The sequence below is a fragment of the Sander vitreus genome, chromosome 16 (genome assembly GCF_031162955.1).
Source record: "Sander vitreus isolate 19-12246 chromosome 16, sanVit1, whole genome shotgun sequence".
NCBI classification, from domain to species: Eukaryota; Metazoa; Chordata; class Actinopteri; order Perciformes; family Percidae; genus Sander; species Sander vitreus.
Window position 1 is genome coordinate 18,758,765 of NC_135870.1, and position 16,294 is coordinate 18,775,058.

The 16,294-nt window shown below is 38.6% G+C and overlaps 1 protein-coding gene across 1 annotated transcript; it reads right to left on the reverse strand.

The window, feature by feature from the left end:
• Positions 1-4,984: 4,984 nt before the first annotated feature.
• On the reverse strand, positions 4,985-15,637 carry dusp4 (dual specificity phosphatase 4). Its single transcript, XM_078271736.1, has 4 exons — positions 14,808-15,637; positions 13,252-13,379; positions 11,161-11,380; positions 4,985-8,046 (listed from the first exon to the last, which is right to left on the reverse strand). Exons 1-4 carry the CDS (start codon positions 15,175-15,177, stop codon positions 7,655-7,657), a joined length of 1,110 nt encoding a protein of 369 aa, XP_078127862.1. The 5' UTR covers positions 15,178-15,637; the 3' UTR covers positions 4,985-7,654.
• Between the last annotated feature and the right edge of the window lie 657 nt (positions 15,638-16,294).

The window sequence follows — 16,294 nt, forward strand, 5'->3', positions numbered from 1 at the left end:
TAATATGACATTTTTTCGACATACTATGACGTTTTCGACATGCTTTACTGACTTTTTTCACACTTTTTCAACATACTATCCTATGACTTTTTTCAACATACTATACTCTGACTTTTTTCGACATGCCATACTATGATTTTTTATGACTTTTTTTAGACATACTATACTATGATTTTTATACGATGTACTATGACTTTTTTTGACATTCTATAGTATGACTTTTTTCAACATACTATACTATGACTTGTTCCACTGTTTTCAACATACTATAGTATGACTTTTTTTCAACATAGTATACTATGACTTTTTCCACTTTTTTCGATATACTATACCAGTGGTTCCCAACCTTTTTTCCTTGGCGCCCCCCCCAAAAAAACAACCCGAAGTTGAGGTAACTCTCGAGATAGAGCCTTACTTTCTTTTTTGATACAGAGGAGTTATCAGCACTTTTACGTTTCTCCGCCATGTTTTATTCATAAAATAGTGATGCCGTGGTGGCAGGAAAAACGAGGATGATAGCAGCTAGCAGCTGACCTGATGACAGCAAGGGCCCCAGGTTAAGAGGTCCCGGAGGTTTGGCCTACTAAGTAGCCTGCCTACAATTTTAAGCGACAACAAAAATATATAGTTTTTATACAGACTTTTGTATACATTATATATTCTACTGTATTATCACAATTTGTTTTGTTTTTTACCTCAACCTCAAAACAGATAAGGACTTGCGCCCCCACTGTGATCTTTGCCGCCCCCCGGACCCCAGGTTGGGAACCACTGTACTATACTATGACTTCCTTCGACATACTATACTCCGACTTTTTTTCAACATACTATACTATGACTTTTTTACAACATACTATACTACGACTTTTTTCGAAATGCTATACTATGACTTTTTTTCGACATACTATACTATGACTTTTTTCGACATACTATACTATGACTTTTTTTCGACATAACATGCAATGACTTTTTTCCACTTTTTTTCGACATATAACTTTTTTTCGACATAATATACAATTACTTTTTTCCACTTTTTTTTGACATACTATACTATGACTTTTTTCCACATACTATGAATTACTCCACTGTTTTCAACATACTATACTATGGCTTTTTTCCGACATACTATACTACGACTTTTTTCGACATACTATAATATGACTTTCATAAAAAAATTTGGACATACTATACTATGACTTTTTTCCGACATGCTATACTATGACTTTTTTTGACATACTATATTATGGCGTTTTTATCACTTTTTTTCAACATACTATACTATGGCTTTTTTTAATAACTTTTTCGACATACTATAATATGACTTTCATAAAAAGATTTGGACATACTATACTATGACTTTTTTCCGACATGCTATACTATGACTTTTTTTATAACTTTTTCGACAAACTATACTGTGACTTTTTTAAAACTTTTTTCGACATACTGTACTATGACTTTTGTCGACATACTATATTATGACTTTTATTGCTTTTTTTTGACACACTATACTATGACTGTCTATGACTTTGTTGATTTACTATACTTTTTTTATCGTTTTTTCGACATACTATACTATGGCTTTTTATCACTTTTTTTGACATACTATACAATGACTTTTTTCAACATACTATACTATGGCTTTTTTGTCACTTTTTTTTCGATACTATACTGTGACTTTGTCGACAAACTATACTATGAGTTTTTATAATTTTTTTCAACATACAATACTATTGCTTTTTATCACTTTTACTATACTATACTATGACTTTTTTCGTCATACTATACTATGGCTTTTTTATCACTTTTTTCGACATACTATACTATGACTTTTTTATCACTCTTTTTGACATACTATGACTATTTTCGACATACTATACTATGACTTTTTTATCACTTTTTTTTCGACATACTATACTATGGCTTTTTTATCACTTTTTTCGACATACTATACTATGGCTTTTTATCACTTTTTTTGACATACTATACTATGACTTTTTTATCACTTTTTTTGACATACTATACTATGACTTTTTTCAGTATACTATACTGTGGCTTTTTTCTGATTTTTTCGACATACTATACTATGACTTTTTTATCACTTTTATTGACATACTATACTATGACTATTTTCGGCATACTCTACTATGGCTTTTTTATCACTTTTTTCGACATACTATACTATGACTGTCATCATTTTTTTCAATATACTATACTGTGGCTTTTTTCAGATTTTTTCGACATATACTATGGCTTTTTTATCACTTTTTTCGACATACTATACTATGACTTTTTCAATATACTATACTATGATTTTTTTGATATACTATACTATGGCTTTTTTCATCACTTTTTTCGACATACTATACTATGACTTTTTCAATATACTATACAATGATTTTTTTGATATACTATACTATGGCTTTTTTATAACTTTTTCGACATACTATACTATGACTTTATTCACCATACTATACCATGACTTTGTTATCACTTTTTTCAACAAACTAAACTAAAGTACTGAGAAACTGATAAGATAAAACAACACACATAGCAAAGATAATTATTTGAAAGAATTATTATAGTGAGACGTAACTGTAGCAGAATAACTCACTATGGTTTGACAAGGATGGGATTCAAACCAACGCATGTAGAGGTCAATGGATTAGTAGTCCATCACCTTAACCACTCAGCCACCTCATCTGCCTTTGCCTACATACATACTATACTATACTATGACTTTTTTATCACTTTTTTCGACATACTATACTATGACTTTTTTCAGCATACTATACTATGACTTTTTATCACTTTTTTCGACATACTATACTATGGCTTTTTTATCACTTTTTTTGACATACTATACTATGACTTTTTTCCATCATACTATACTATGGCTTTTTATAACTTTTTTTGACATACTATACTATGACTTTTTATCACTTTTTATGACATACTATACTATGGCTTTTTTCAGCATACTATACTATACTATGGCTTTTTTATCACTTTTTTCGACATACTATACTATGACTTTTTTCGTCATACTATACTATGGCTTTTTTATCACTTTTTTTGACATACTATACTATGATTATTTTCGACATACTATACTATGACTTTTTTCGACATACTATACTATGACTGTCATCACTTTTTTCAGTATACTATACTGTGGCTTTTTTCTGATTTTTTCGACATACTATACTATGACTTTTTTATCACTTTTTTCGACATACTATACTATGGCTTTTTTATCACTTTTTTTGACATACTATACTATGACTTTTTTATCACTTTTTTTGACATACTATGACTTTTTTCGGCATACTATACTATGGCTTTTTATCACTTTTTTTGACATACTATACTATGACTTTTTTCGACAAACTATACAATGAGTTTTTATCATTTTTTTCAACATACAATACTATTGCTTTTTATCACTTTTTTCAGCATACTATACTATGGCTTTTTTCATCACTTTTTTCAACATACTATACTAGGATATTTTTATATTTTATATTTTTTTAGTATATTACAACTTTTTGACCTACTACACTTAAGTTTTAGACACTATATACTATGACTTTTCTTCGATATACTGTAACCTATGACGACTTTTTTCAACATACAGGCTATTTTTATGACTTTGTATGGGATACTATGACTTTTTATGACATACTGACTTAATTACTTTTTTTTTAAGACAAACTGACTTTAAAAAAATAAAATGTGGCATAATATACTATCACTTTTGTATAACACACATTTTTATGACACTTGTTGCCATTGAGATAATATTTTTTATAGTGCCCTCGTTTTGCGACAAGCCTGTGTCAGCTGTTTCCTTGTACCCCCAAGTGTGATAACGCCCCATTTCTATGCATTTGCCTGAGACATAAGCCTGCTGTTTTAAATGTATTTTTAATAGTTTTTAATGTCACTGCATAACCACAACCCTGGGAAAACTTGATGCTATTATTTTGTCACTAACACTCCTCTAGGGAATCTAGGGCTTGGACGGCCCAAGATGAGTATTCGGCTGCCAGGTTTATGGTGAATGGGCCTAACTGTCACCTCGCTGCCCCCCGCCGGCACTGCTCCGATACCCGTCACTCGGTCAGCTCGATCTCTGTGGTCCGAGTCCGACCCTAGTTAGCGTCGGTACTCCATTGACAGTTTATTTGTAGACATTTAAAGACGATGGCAAAACAAAACTTAATGTGGGAAAAGGGTATCTCGTCGGTCCCGCACCTGTTCTGAATAGTCCATCTTAATTAGTCCTGCACGCCGTCTTGCAAACTAACCGTGGCTTTTCGACTACCTAACAGCCGTGCAGAACAGCCAATAGGGAGACAGTGTGCCGTGACACTGATTAGAACGTTGTATGAAAATGACAATGATAGGTATTTGGATAGTAACTGAGTTCTGGGTCGTCTTGGTTCCTGAGAGAAACGCCACTGCATCTTTCAGGAGAGCGACAGGGGCATCCCGGCGTGTTGTCACGCATTGAAACACCCTTGGACCACCCAATAAGTAGTATCATGAATCTTTGCAATTGTAATAACTTAACTAGGAATCACACCCTTACCTATTGCTATGCTCACGTGAAAAAGGATGAGGAGAATTCAATGTTCTCACCACTGGGTGGCGCTCCAGACTAATATTTCTTTCTCTGTAAATAAATACCACACAGAGGTTCCTGGTATTATAAATGACAAAAAGAGTGTTTCATATCAATTAAAGCAGGGACACGCAACAGTCACTAAACCCGCATTATCTACTAACTGTACTTCTTCTTGTGTACTAATTCCTACATTACCCCCAATGTAGGTTTTAACAGAAATATATTATGCACTGTCTCAAATTACATGACAAATTAAAAAATAAAGATAAAGATAAATTGCATGCCTTTTATCGAATTGTGTGTATATATACACACTCAGTTTCACACCAGCATACAAAGAAAGCACACACAACTAAATCATTAAGAACATTATTTATTCAACAGTGGATCTTCAGTAATAAATACATGTACAGATTATTAATTTCACAATAAAATTGAGGGAAAGTTTTTTTTATATAAATGTCCAAATGGAGGATTGATATTGTCATGATGGGTAAAACAGCATTGATCAGACAGAGAGACAGTATAGACCATTTTATTTCTATGGTCTAGACAGATGAACTAACACCGAGAGGCAGACAGGTCAGACTGACAGACAGACAATTACCACAAGTACAAAGTATTGCGTTTTCCACTAATTGGCCCCTTTTTCTCTCGCTCTCTCTCTCTCTCTCTCTCTCTCTCTCTCTCTCTCTCTACATGGACAAAATGTCTTTATGCAGTCTAGTCAGTCCACCATCACCATGATGTGCAAATCAATCATAAATTATAAATACAGTATTGCATCACTTCAAAGTGCTACAGAGTTAGGTTGCGAAAATCTTAAAAAAAACATAAAAAAGGTTTGTTTTCTTTGAAACCCTGCGTGTGTGTATGTGTGTGTGCGTCGTGCGTACATCAGGACCTGGGTATAGAAGCAACCATGGTTGGACTTTGTGCCTTTGGATGTCTAGCCCAGAGTGTAAAGCTTAGCCTGGTCAAAAGCAGAAGCAATACAAACACTGTCTCAAAATTGTGACATTATGAAAATTTGACATGATGTTTGGGTGTGAAGCCCTAGATAGTCACTGCTATTGTTATTGTCCTTGAGTGGATTGTAAGTACGGTATTGCTGTGGACAACCTTTAAAAACAGAGAATCAACTGAATTATAAGGACAACTTCCTATTATTGAATGATGGTCTCAAAGCCCAAAGCTATCTTCTCTTTTACCTCAATCACTCATTTTTTTTCCAGTATGGATTCAAAAAGTGAAATCAATAAGTAATTGTTTTCTTATTTATCTCAAATTTGCTCATATTAAGGTTTTCAAGCACACTTTAAAAAATGCTATTTTTGCCTAATTCTCATAATTTTACTTTTCATGGTTTAGGTAGATTGTCTTCGTAGCTTGGGAAATCCGTTCACACACTGCTTTATATGTATATTTTTTGTCATTTGTTGTGTCCATCTGCGAGTGTGAGAAATGGAAAGAGAAGCTTGTGGAATAAGAGTCTGTACTGGTGAAATGCTGGGATTAACATTCAGCAATAGGCTTTCTAGAAGCATGCTTAAATCCACGGGATACCTTTATAAACAAGGCACAAAAACCTTGAAGGACCATTCGCTGGTGATGCAGATTTTAACCCATCAACTAAAAAAAAAGAATACGATTTTCCAAAGCCTTCTATTGGAGCCAATGTTTTTAGTTCATTTGCTATTAAATTAAACTTGCAGAAAAGAACTGAAACAGATGCCTTAAAAAAAGGTATGCATGTTTTGGAAAATGGCTATTAGTAAAGAACACAATTATTTATAATGGGTTAAAAACATACAAAACCATTAGAATGGTACTTTAAGTGGTTGTCTTCCAGAGCCACTGTGCTCCAAATGTTGCCCTCTGATCTAAAAAGGAAAGTTATGCTCGACATTTAAGAAAAAAACATTTTGTGGTGACGTCATTCTCTGACAGCTTTTTCTTGCAGCCCTTTCGTCCAAAACAACGGTTTTTCTGATGTAGCAGAATGGGTTTCCTACAGTGTGTGTTAGGGGCCTGCAGTGTGGTTTCCCAGTCCACTTTTTAAAAGGGGCCTGGCCTTTATTTGGCATCTTATTTTATTCATTTAGCCTGTTCCGTGAGGAGATAAGGAGCAGAGGAGAGGGGGTGGACAGGATGAAGATGAGAGGCAGAGATGAGAGGAGGAAGAGGAGGAGGAGGGAAGGAATATAAAAGGATGAAAAGGAGATGAGGAGAGGAAGGTGTGGGGGAGAGACACAGAGAGGAAGAGGACGTATGAAAGACAGGAAGCTCCGGTCAGAGCACCTGTCACGGAAGAGGCTCCTGCTTTCTATCACTGTCTCCTCCCCTCTTTTTTCCATCCATCTCTTTTGTCTGGCAACAGGAGGGACACCCAAAAAGGGGAAAGAGCGGGTGCTTAAAATTCCTCCTTCCTTCCTGTGTCCATCTCCTGTCCTAAAGACCTGTTGTCTCCATAGCAACAGACCCTGACTTCATACTGAGCTTATTCAGTTGGTAATCATGAATGTGTGTGTGTGTGTGTGTGTGTGTGTGTGTGTGTGTGTGTGTGTGTGTGTGTGTGTGTGTGTGTGTGTGTGTGTGTGTGTGTGTGTGTGTGTGTGTGTGTGTGTGTGTGGCAGAGAGAGACTTTGCTGCTGCTAATGCCTCTCTGTGCCAATGTTTGTGTGTCAGTGTGCCCTTGTGCCGTGTGTTGTTGTTTTTGTTTGTGACGTATGTATGGACGGTTTATCTTCAGAAAACGTCAGTCCAACACTCCATCCAAACTCCAAACTGAAACAAGTTTTGAAAGCCAGTTCATTTTTGGTCAATCTGAAAAAAAATCTCGTGTTAAAAATGGAAGGAGCGTTGGCTTTTTTTCAGTCTATGAGTTTTGAATCAGGCACCGTGACGCTTCTCACCTCCCCGCCCTGGAAGCATGTGTACATACTGACACTGACAGCTCTTCCAGCCAATGGCAGCCCAGTCTTTTCTGAGTTGGTTACCATGGGCAAGGCTGCGTTTGGCGATCCATCAGCAGCCGGGGGAGGCTGCGAGTGGGCTGTGGTGCAGGTAGGCGGGGTTCACCACAGAAACTGGGAAGTTGAAAATGAACGGAGAGGTGGCCGTGGCTGTCGTCGACGTGGTGGTCGTCGTGGAGGACTTGGGCCCAAGCAGTGGGCTCGCTGTGGAGGCCGCTTCGGCGGCCCACGAGGTGGCAAGGAGCTGCGACTCGAACTGCAGCAGCTGACCCATGAAGCTGAAATTGGGGGAGATGATGCTGCGACGCCGGCGAACAAACTCGAAGGCTTCGTCCAGACGCACTCGCTTCCTCTTCATCAGGTAGGCCAGGCAGATGGTGGCAGAGCGAGAGATGCCTGCTTTACAATGGACCAGCACTCGCCCACTGGAGTCCCGTACTGAATCTGAGGAGAGAGAGGGGTCAGAGGTTAGAGGTTTCCATAAATAATAAACACTATTTAGTTTCTATTGGCTACTAAAAAAAATCTCCAGACTGAATGATCACTATTGGATAGATTGTCATGGATTTGGTAAAGATATTCACGCTCACCAGAGGACGCCCTAATTATTTCCTCTAGCGCCACCAGCAGGTCAAAGTTTTCACTTATCCAGTGAAATATCTCAACATCTACTGAATGGATTGGCACAAGATTTTGTACATTCAGTCATTCAGTCCCTCCAGAAAAACGTGATTATGCGATCGCATAATTCAATGCATAATCAGCCAAAGTCCGCATATTTATGCAGGGGCCGCATTTTTTTCAAATACGCCGCATAAATTGCCGATTTCCGCGCAAAATATGCGGGGCTTGCATGATTTCATAATCTCCGCATTTTTTGTTGCAAAAAAGTCACATATATCTTAGCAGAAAGTTGAAAAATGTTGCGTTAACTTCACACAAGAGCAGCCATTTTCCCCTGTTGGGAACGTGACGTAATTACGTGACGTGAACATCATCGAAAAGCTGCAAACCTCGCGATGAAGTCATTATGAAACCGCAGTTTTTGCAAGTTCCCGCAATTTCATTGCATAAAATTGCATAAATATCCCTCGTATTCCAGCGCATTTTTTAATCAAGGATTTTTGCCCGCAACAATCACAAAAAAACTCCCCATTTTTCTGGAATTTTACCGGTCATTCATGGTTTCCAGATAATGTACCCTAATGATGTGTGGTAATGACTTATCCTCCAACGCCATCTTCAGGTCAAATCTTTCATTTGTCTAATACTTTTGTTTATGACAAAATGCCTGCCAAAAAAATGACCATTACCAATACCCATCAGTCTCAGCTGTACCTAGTGGTGGTTAGCAAGTGTTAACACGCTAAACTACGAGGGTGAACATGATAAACATCAGCATGTTTTCAGTGTATGTTAGCATGTTGACTTGCTCAGATCAATGCTGTGCCTAAGGCTAGCCTTGCAGAGCCGCTAGCATGGCTGGAGACTCTTAGACTTGTTTTTTGTTTGTTGCTATGGAGGTTATTTTCATGGTGGTTTGCCGCAAGCTCAGTTTCCATCATGAACAGTGACAAGGTTTTCCGTTTTATTTCATCTCTAAACCTGGTGGCACCGAATTTTCCGAATAGCACTGACACACCTCAAAATGTAGAAATCTCAGTTCACATTGAATGCAAAGGAGAAGTTGATGGCTAATTTCCAGCAGTTCCTCGTGCTTGCAAAAAAACTAAAATTAATTCTGGGCTGAAACATCGTGTTTAGCTTTTTCTTTATCTTTTTGAGGAAACAGTTTGTGCTCTCTGAACAGATAAAGAAAGAAAGGAATTTTACGGCTTTACATCATCATTCTGTGTGGACACCATGAACCTTAACAAACAAACCCGGAATGCAATTTCTTTTCTCACAGCCACCAAGTATTTTAAGCTTAACAGATGTACAGCTTTGCCTCAAGCTGTTTTCATGCCTTCCTCTCTCTGTGCAGTCAAACTAACCTCAAAGTGAGAAAAGCAGCAAATCACATTTAACTGAAACACGCAAGTGCAACATTTTTGAGTCATCAGCCTCTTTCACACTTCCTCCCCTGTCCTATTTATGGCTCTGCCTCTTTTAGTATCTTTAGACGCATGCTATTACTTTGAATAACCAGATTTAAGTAATAGATTGATTACAGCGTTTACAGTAACTCAATTTGCCCAACAGCCATCAGTTTCAATGATTAGTTACACAGTCACGTTATGAAGCATGTGTGCGGCCTGCAGGGAATTAGAAGCACAGAATATGAAGAGGATAATGGAGGGACTTTTTAAATTGTTTTTGCATGTCGATTAATTTAATCCCATCTTCCACCATTGCCTCTGTTTTTCAGTCTAACTTTTTGCTCTCTTTCTCACACAAAACAGATAGATTTCAGTTAACTCCACCACAGAGTCTGTTCACTCGGTAACAGTGGATGAGTCAGACTCTGGTCCCACACCAGCTAACCATGACGCATACCAGCACACACACCTACACACACACCTACACACACACGTTGTGGACGTACAGCATGGATACGTAAAGCAAAAGCAAATCACACACTTTGCTAGATTACATACACAAACGAGAAATTGTGCTCCAGAGAAACGATTGATTGGAAAATGTTCTCATTCCAAATGCGTTCCTCTGGTCTTTTCCTTGATTGTATAACATTGTTTTGTTCCGCAATAGATTCATTGGATTAGATTTTGGGTGGTGTTTTCTTTCTTTTTCTGCTGAAATGTGAGTGATAAAGGGCTACTTGGAAATAATCAGTTGCGGCAGATCCCAGTGAATAAATGTCTGATTTGTTGTCATGTGCCTGCTCTATATGCACAGTGTGTCCGGTGCATCTCTTATCTCTGAAAGCTCTTCTGGGGGGAAATTCTCAGGCTCTCGGAAGGAAATAAATATCCCAGCAATGAGAACTTAGCACACAGAACAAAGATATTAGATTTAATTTAGTTAAAGAAAACATATATCTAGACCTGCAATGATTTGTCATTTGAAAGAAAATGTATCTCTTTTGATAATCAATTAACCTTTCAGTCAATTTTCAAGCAAGAATGTGAAATATTTGAAGATTTTAGCTTTTCAGATGTTAGAATTTGCTGCTTTTCCTTGTCTTACATTATACTAAATTGAATAAATTGGGGTTTTAGACTGTTGGTTGGACAAAACAAGACATGAGATATCATTACTTGGTGCTCTGGGAATTTGTGATGGGCATTTTTCTGCTGTTTTATAGACAAATTATTAATCGTGACATTATCTTATTCGATAATGAAAATTATCCTAAATTAATTGCCACCCTACATATGTCTTGTAATGAATAATAAAAAGGTCTTTGACGTGTTTTAGCAGACATACTAGACAAACAAACGTAACTTCTGTTTTAATAACCAAAAAATGAACCACATAAAGCACAAACCATGCCTTAAGGAAGCTCATTACAGTTGTGGTTTCCCACCATGGGAACGCGTTTGTTGTGCTAAGATCTCACACACACACGCACACGCACACGCACACACACGCACTGACCTATGAATTCAATAGCCTCCAGGAACCAGCAGCTGATGTCTTCTTTATGGTTGTCCTCAACGGGTATACATTTGTACTGGTACGCCCCCTCGAAGTGGTTGGGACAGTCGGCAGACACGTTCAACAAGGCGGAGATTCCTATGCCGTCCAAAACCTCTTTCTTTGAGGCGTGGAGGGCGCTGCCAAGGTAGAGGAACGGGAGGATCTCAACTGGGCCGCCCTGGATGACAGACAGATGGCAGAATGATGATTAATACTTTTATTTCATTAGAAATCAGCAGTAAAGAGACAGATTTTCTGTTCTGAGGCTGTTTGTTCATAATTCAGTCATTACATGAAGAAACGTCTTCTGACCTAACCCGGAGAGTCATGTTGGACAGAAGTTACTTAAATGGGGAAACAGCTTATATGATTAAGACAAAGAAGTCACTGTCTCAGTGTGCAACAGAGGCCAGATGGCAGATGACTTGAGTATGTGTGACCACGCTTAAATGTTTTGCTAATCACATTAGCCACGCCTTTAATTGAACAGGGGTAGCTTATTATCTGTGTGATTAATGCAGGGTCATTTGATATGGGCTATGTAGCTTGTTAAGAGTAATTTTCCCCATACTGAAACAGAGGAAATAACCGAGTCTGATGTCTGTCTGATGAATTGACTAATGTTTACATGCTTATGCCATACGATTCAGTGGAAATGTACTGTAAGCGTGGTATTGATTTATCAGTAAGTACAACAGATCTATGTTGAGGATTTACATTCACCAGTCTCTCATGTTTCGATAAAAACACCTTGTACTAGTTCTTCTGAGAAAGATATGCTCCACAGCAACATTTCCTCAGAAAGTCAGATCCACTTAATGCCATTTATAACACAGCAAAGACGGGATGGTTTGAAAAAGGAAGTATCTCACGCAGCATAAAAATGTGAATACGCGTTTGTCCTTTCTGGTTTTTAAAAATAGTATTTGTTGGCTAGAACATAAAATATATATAAAACATTTTTTTTTTTGATTAATACAAAATGAATAAATATTCTAGTCTGTACTACTGTACATAAAAAAGGAAATGTAACCTGATTTTCACATGTACCAATCTAATTTTGTATTTTGAAACATATTTGAAAGCATATTCCAGTGTAAGAGTAGAAGTGTTGTTTTCGCTTTCATTGGATCTGCGGGGTCAGCCAGCTGGCGGTCTATACCGGTAGTGAGACTTATTGACGAGGGCTCTGTCTGTTTATGTCACTGCCGCTGACGACCTCGGTACTGACGCAGGAAATGATCGATACTGCTAAGAGGATGTAATGTGAGGGGGGAGAGAGTGGATGCTGAGAGGAAAATTAGCAAGTGAGATACTCAACAGGAAGCTACAGTATTCCTTGGGAAAAAAAAAAAAAAAAAAAAAACACTTGATAGTGTGGCCGAGACTATGAAGCATTTTTCTTAGAGAACGCACAGAGGCTGGATTGTCTGCGTCTCTCTCCTCATGCGTTCCAGTGGAATTAAACCCGAAACCACATGTGACTGTGAATGTTGCATCAAATCTGCAGGCTCAAAAAAACAGCAGATCACTGACCAACAAAACAAGACCACCCGGGTCACAGGAAGTGATGCAGAGGTGAATCAATAGTGAACTATGACCTCTAAGCTTGTTCTCGCAGGCCGTTAGACTGAATAAACAAGTTTGTAACTATACTTTCCCTGCTTTTAATACCCAGACTGGATGAGGAAATGGGGTTGAATAAACGTGGGGAAGTAACAGTAACGTTACAAAGCAAATAGCTTCCAGTGTTGTTCCTGTGTCCAGATGGCAGCTCTCGCCGTCTGTGTGTAAAACTGTAGTTGAAAACACTTATTTGACGGACGTGACATTGACAAATTCCAATTACTTGTGATGGCTTGTGTGTGTGTGTGTGTGTGTGTGTGTAATTTGTGATTATTTTTCACATTTAAGAATGAAATCATTAGTTGCAGCCTTAACTGGCTGCACACACTCGACAGCAGGTTGACACTGGTATGTCATTTATAGTGTTCTTTTCGGCCTGAGAAGGTGTGAGTTGGGGTTTGTCTGCGTCCTGTGGCGTTTTACCTGTTCGTGGTGTGGCGTCCCACAAGACGAGCAGGCAGAGTCAACGCTGGACTGGCTGGTGAGAGTCGGTAGGGATTTGGTTTTTATACAAAACTCTGGGTATTCTGAGAAAAACCTGTCATATCCACCTGGAAAAGAGACATCATGATCAAATACGATGCATCTTAACATATCACAATGGAAACATTATTATAGTAAAATATGACAGATTCAATCACTACTGCAGCAGACGGACTTTAGGATCCTCCAGGAACATATATGTATTATATGCATAAAAGACTGCGGAAGCAGCATACATCAGGACATAGAAGCATGGCAACCCACACCAGGATTTACACCTCTGCATTCAGTGAGCCTGACATTAAGACAATTGAACCGACCCCTGACCTATTCTGTCCTGTGTCTACTACGTGGATTTGAAAACAATTTCATCTTCCCTTTGCTTATTTGTTTTAAATTATACATCTGCATTTCTGACCGCTGCTCCCTGCACCTCAGGGATCACATCAGATTAACCGGGAAACGTCATCTTTATAAGCTACACCCATACACTCCTGTGCTTCAAGGCGTCTTCGCCATGATGCACACACAAAAAGAATGCGCCACAGCTTGCAGCAGCTTTGCCTTTTCAAATTCCCTCCAATCTAAATATAGTCTGGTGAAATAATTCGAGATTGATTTTAGGTTTTACAGCTTCCCATCATCGATCTACCCGAAGTAGACCGTTTCTGAAAGGATGATGTGCAAGTCCCTCCGGTTTGTGGCTTCTGCGCACCAGCATTACCTCATTCACTCAGCTCACAACCACTGGTCTGTGCGTGAATGTGTGCAGCTGTGAGTGACTGAGTGAGTGTGCGTAATGTAAAAAATGACACCCAGTGCACGAAAATAAAGTAGGCACGATAGGAAGATATTTCAATCTCTGGTTTGTAGCGTATTGGGCAGCTACAACATTCAGTAAATTTGTGGTTGCAATAAAATAATATTGATTACACTGGTTGAACATTTTTATTAGAAATGCCCCAGATAGGCTGGTGGCATATCTATTGAAATTAGACTATTAATGAAATTTGAAGCTATAATTAGCTGTGATTGTCCCATTTAAAGCCTCATTAAAATTAAAAGCACATTATAATGCACTTTTATCATTATTGTTTTTGTAGGGTACATCTTTTTTTTACTAAAAAATAATTGTATTGACTTATTCAAGACGATATGTAACTTGTATTTGGATATATATTAGAGATGAAAACACCCTTATTGTCACTAATAAATTAGGCTGAATTAAAAAAATCATTATTTGTGTTATCATTAATAAAACTTTTATTATAATAAATTGTATACCTTTTTACCACCCTATATTAAGGTTGAATCACAGAATAACCACCACTCAACGGTAACATTGAATTAAATGCTTCAACTGACCGTTTTGAGGCTGACTCCTGAATGTAATGACCGTAGGCTACTGGTGCTGCTGGTCTATTTTTATCATACTTAACGTTACATGCTGCAGCTGACCCCATATCAAACTCAGTGTTATAATGAAGCACATTTACCTTTGAGCAAGTATATTTGTGTGCCGGAGGAGTAACTGCACACGGCGTTGAGCACTAGAGTCAGTGTGCTGTCCTCCTTCACCGTCTCGGAGTCCGGCGTTCTCTCGTCGTACAGCACCACGGCGGAGTACATCCCGGAGCGGAGGCGGCTACGGACCTCCTCGTCCCCGGCCAGTATCTGGTCCAGGCTGAGCACGGTGCCCTTGGCCCTGCGGCGGACAATGGTGTAGCAGCGGGCGTTGACGGCACCGCGGATGTGCCCCGCGTTGAAGGCGAGGAAGGAGCGGCAGTCCAGAAGCAGGCACTTGGCGTTGTCGTCCTTTAAGAACCGCTTCACCACCGGGCAGTCCATCTCGCCCAGGTCCTCCATCGCACGTCCTTTCAGGCTGTGTGTAGGCTTCACTGTCGGTTATCTCCTCTGTCTGTCTGTCTGTCTGCCTGCCTCTCTCGCTGTGCCTACACCGCCCTGCAAACTTCGGATCCTTTGCGCTTCTCTTCTCTTCTATCCCCGCATTGTAACCGCACTACTCTTCACACTCATTCCGTTCACCTCTTTCTCTCTCCCTCTCCCTCTACGAATGCTGTTCCTCCTCAGGATTGTTTCTCTTTTTTCCTTTTTTTGTGAATGGTTGCATCGCGTCACGGCGGAAGTGACGTCAACCAATAGCAGCCAATCACAAAGCGTCCAGTTTCTCGTCCCCTTTCCTCCTCTGCCGTTCATTCATAAAAAAAAAAAAAAAAGACAGACATCAATGAAACGAGAGGCGATGGGGAAGGAGATAAGACTCAATGGGGCATACATTGGAGTTTGGTACTCGCTATGCCTGAACCAGCTCATGACCACATTTGGATGATAGTTTGTTATGATGAAATAAAGAAGTTAAAGGAATAAAAAAACAAAAAACATAGGCCTACTTGTACACAGGCTACTAATATCACTAAGAATTAAAACACAACTCTGCAGCTAGGCTATGTGGAGCCTTTTAGCCTATTTTATCGTTTTTGTTTGTTTTGATTTGTTTAAAGCCACACATTCAGTCTCGCTGATCTCATTAAACCGTCCACCGTATCCATTTATCCTCATAAACCCAGTTCCCTGAAATAAATGTGGCATTATGGAATAAAAGTCTCCTGAAATAAATAAATGTGAACTTATGAAATAAAAGACCCCTGAATTAAATAAATGTGGACTTGTGAAATACAAGTCGCCTGAAATAGCATTTAAATAAAAATTGTATTGAGTGTAAATTAAACTGTATTTGATTTTACTTTCATGTAAGGTTCATTGATACTTTACCTTATTGCTAATGTCTGGTTTTGGTATAATGTGCTGAGAAATGTAAATATGTTAGACTGCAGTTGGGTGTGCTTACGTGCGCACATAAACGTTTGTGTGTGCACGTATACATCTGAGTGTGCATCTGTGTGTGTGGGTGTGTAATCCTACAAGAGGAAACGCAATTTGCATCTCCTATCACACAGCCTTA

Excerpts from the sequence above, each read along its gene's own strand:
- dusp4 (XM_078271736.1), bottom strand. The coding sequence starts at position 15,177 with ATGGAGGACCTGGGCGAGATGGACTGCCCGGTGGTGAAGCGGTTCTTA. Across the intron at positions 13,380-14,807 it reads ACAAATATACTTGCTCAAAG|GTGGATATGACAGGTTTTTC; the intron begins GTAAATGTGCTT and ends TCTCTTTTCCAG. Across the intron at positions 11,381-13,251 it reads GGACGCCACACCACGAACAG|GGCGGCCCAGTTGAGATCCT; the intron begins GTAAAACGCCAC and ends TCTGTCATCCAG.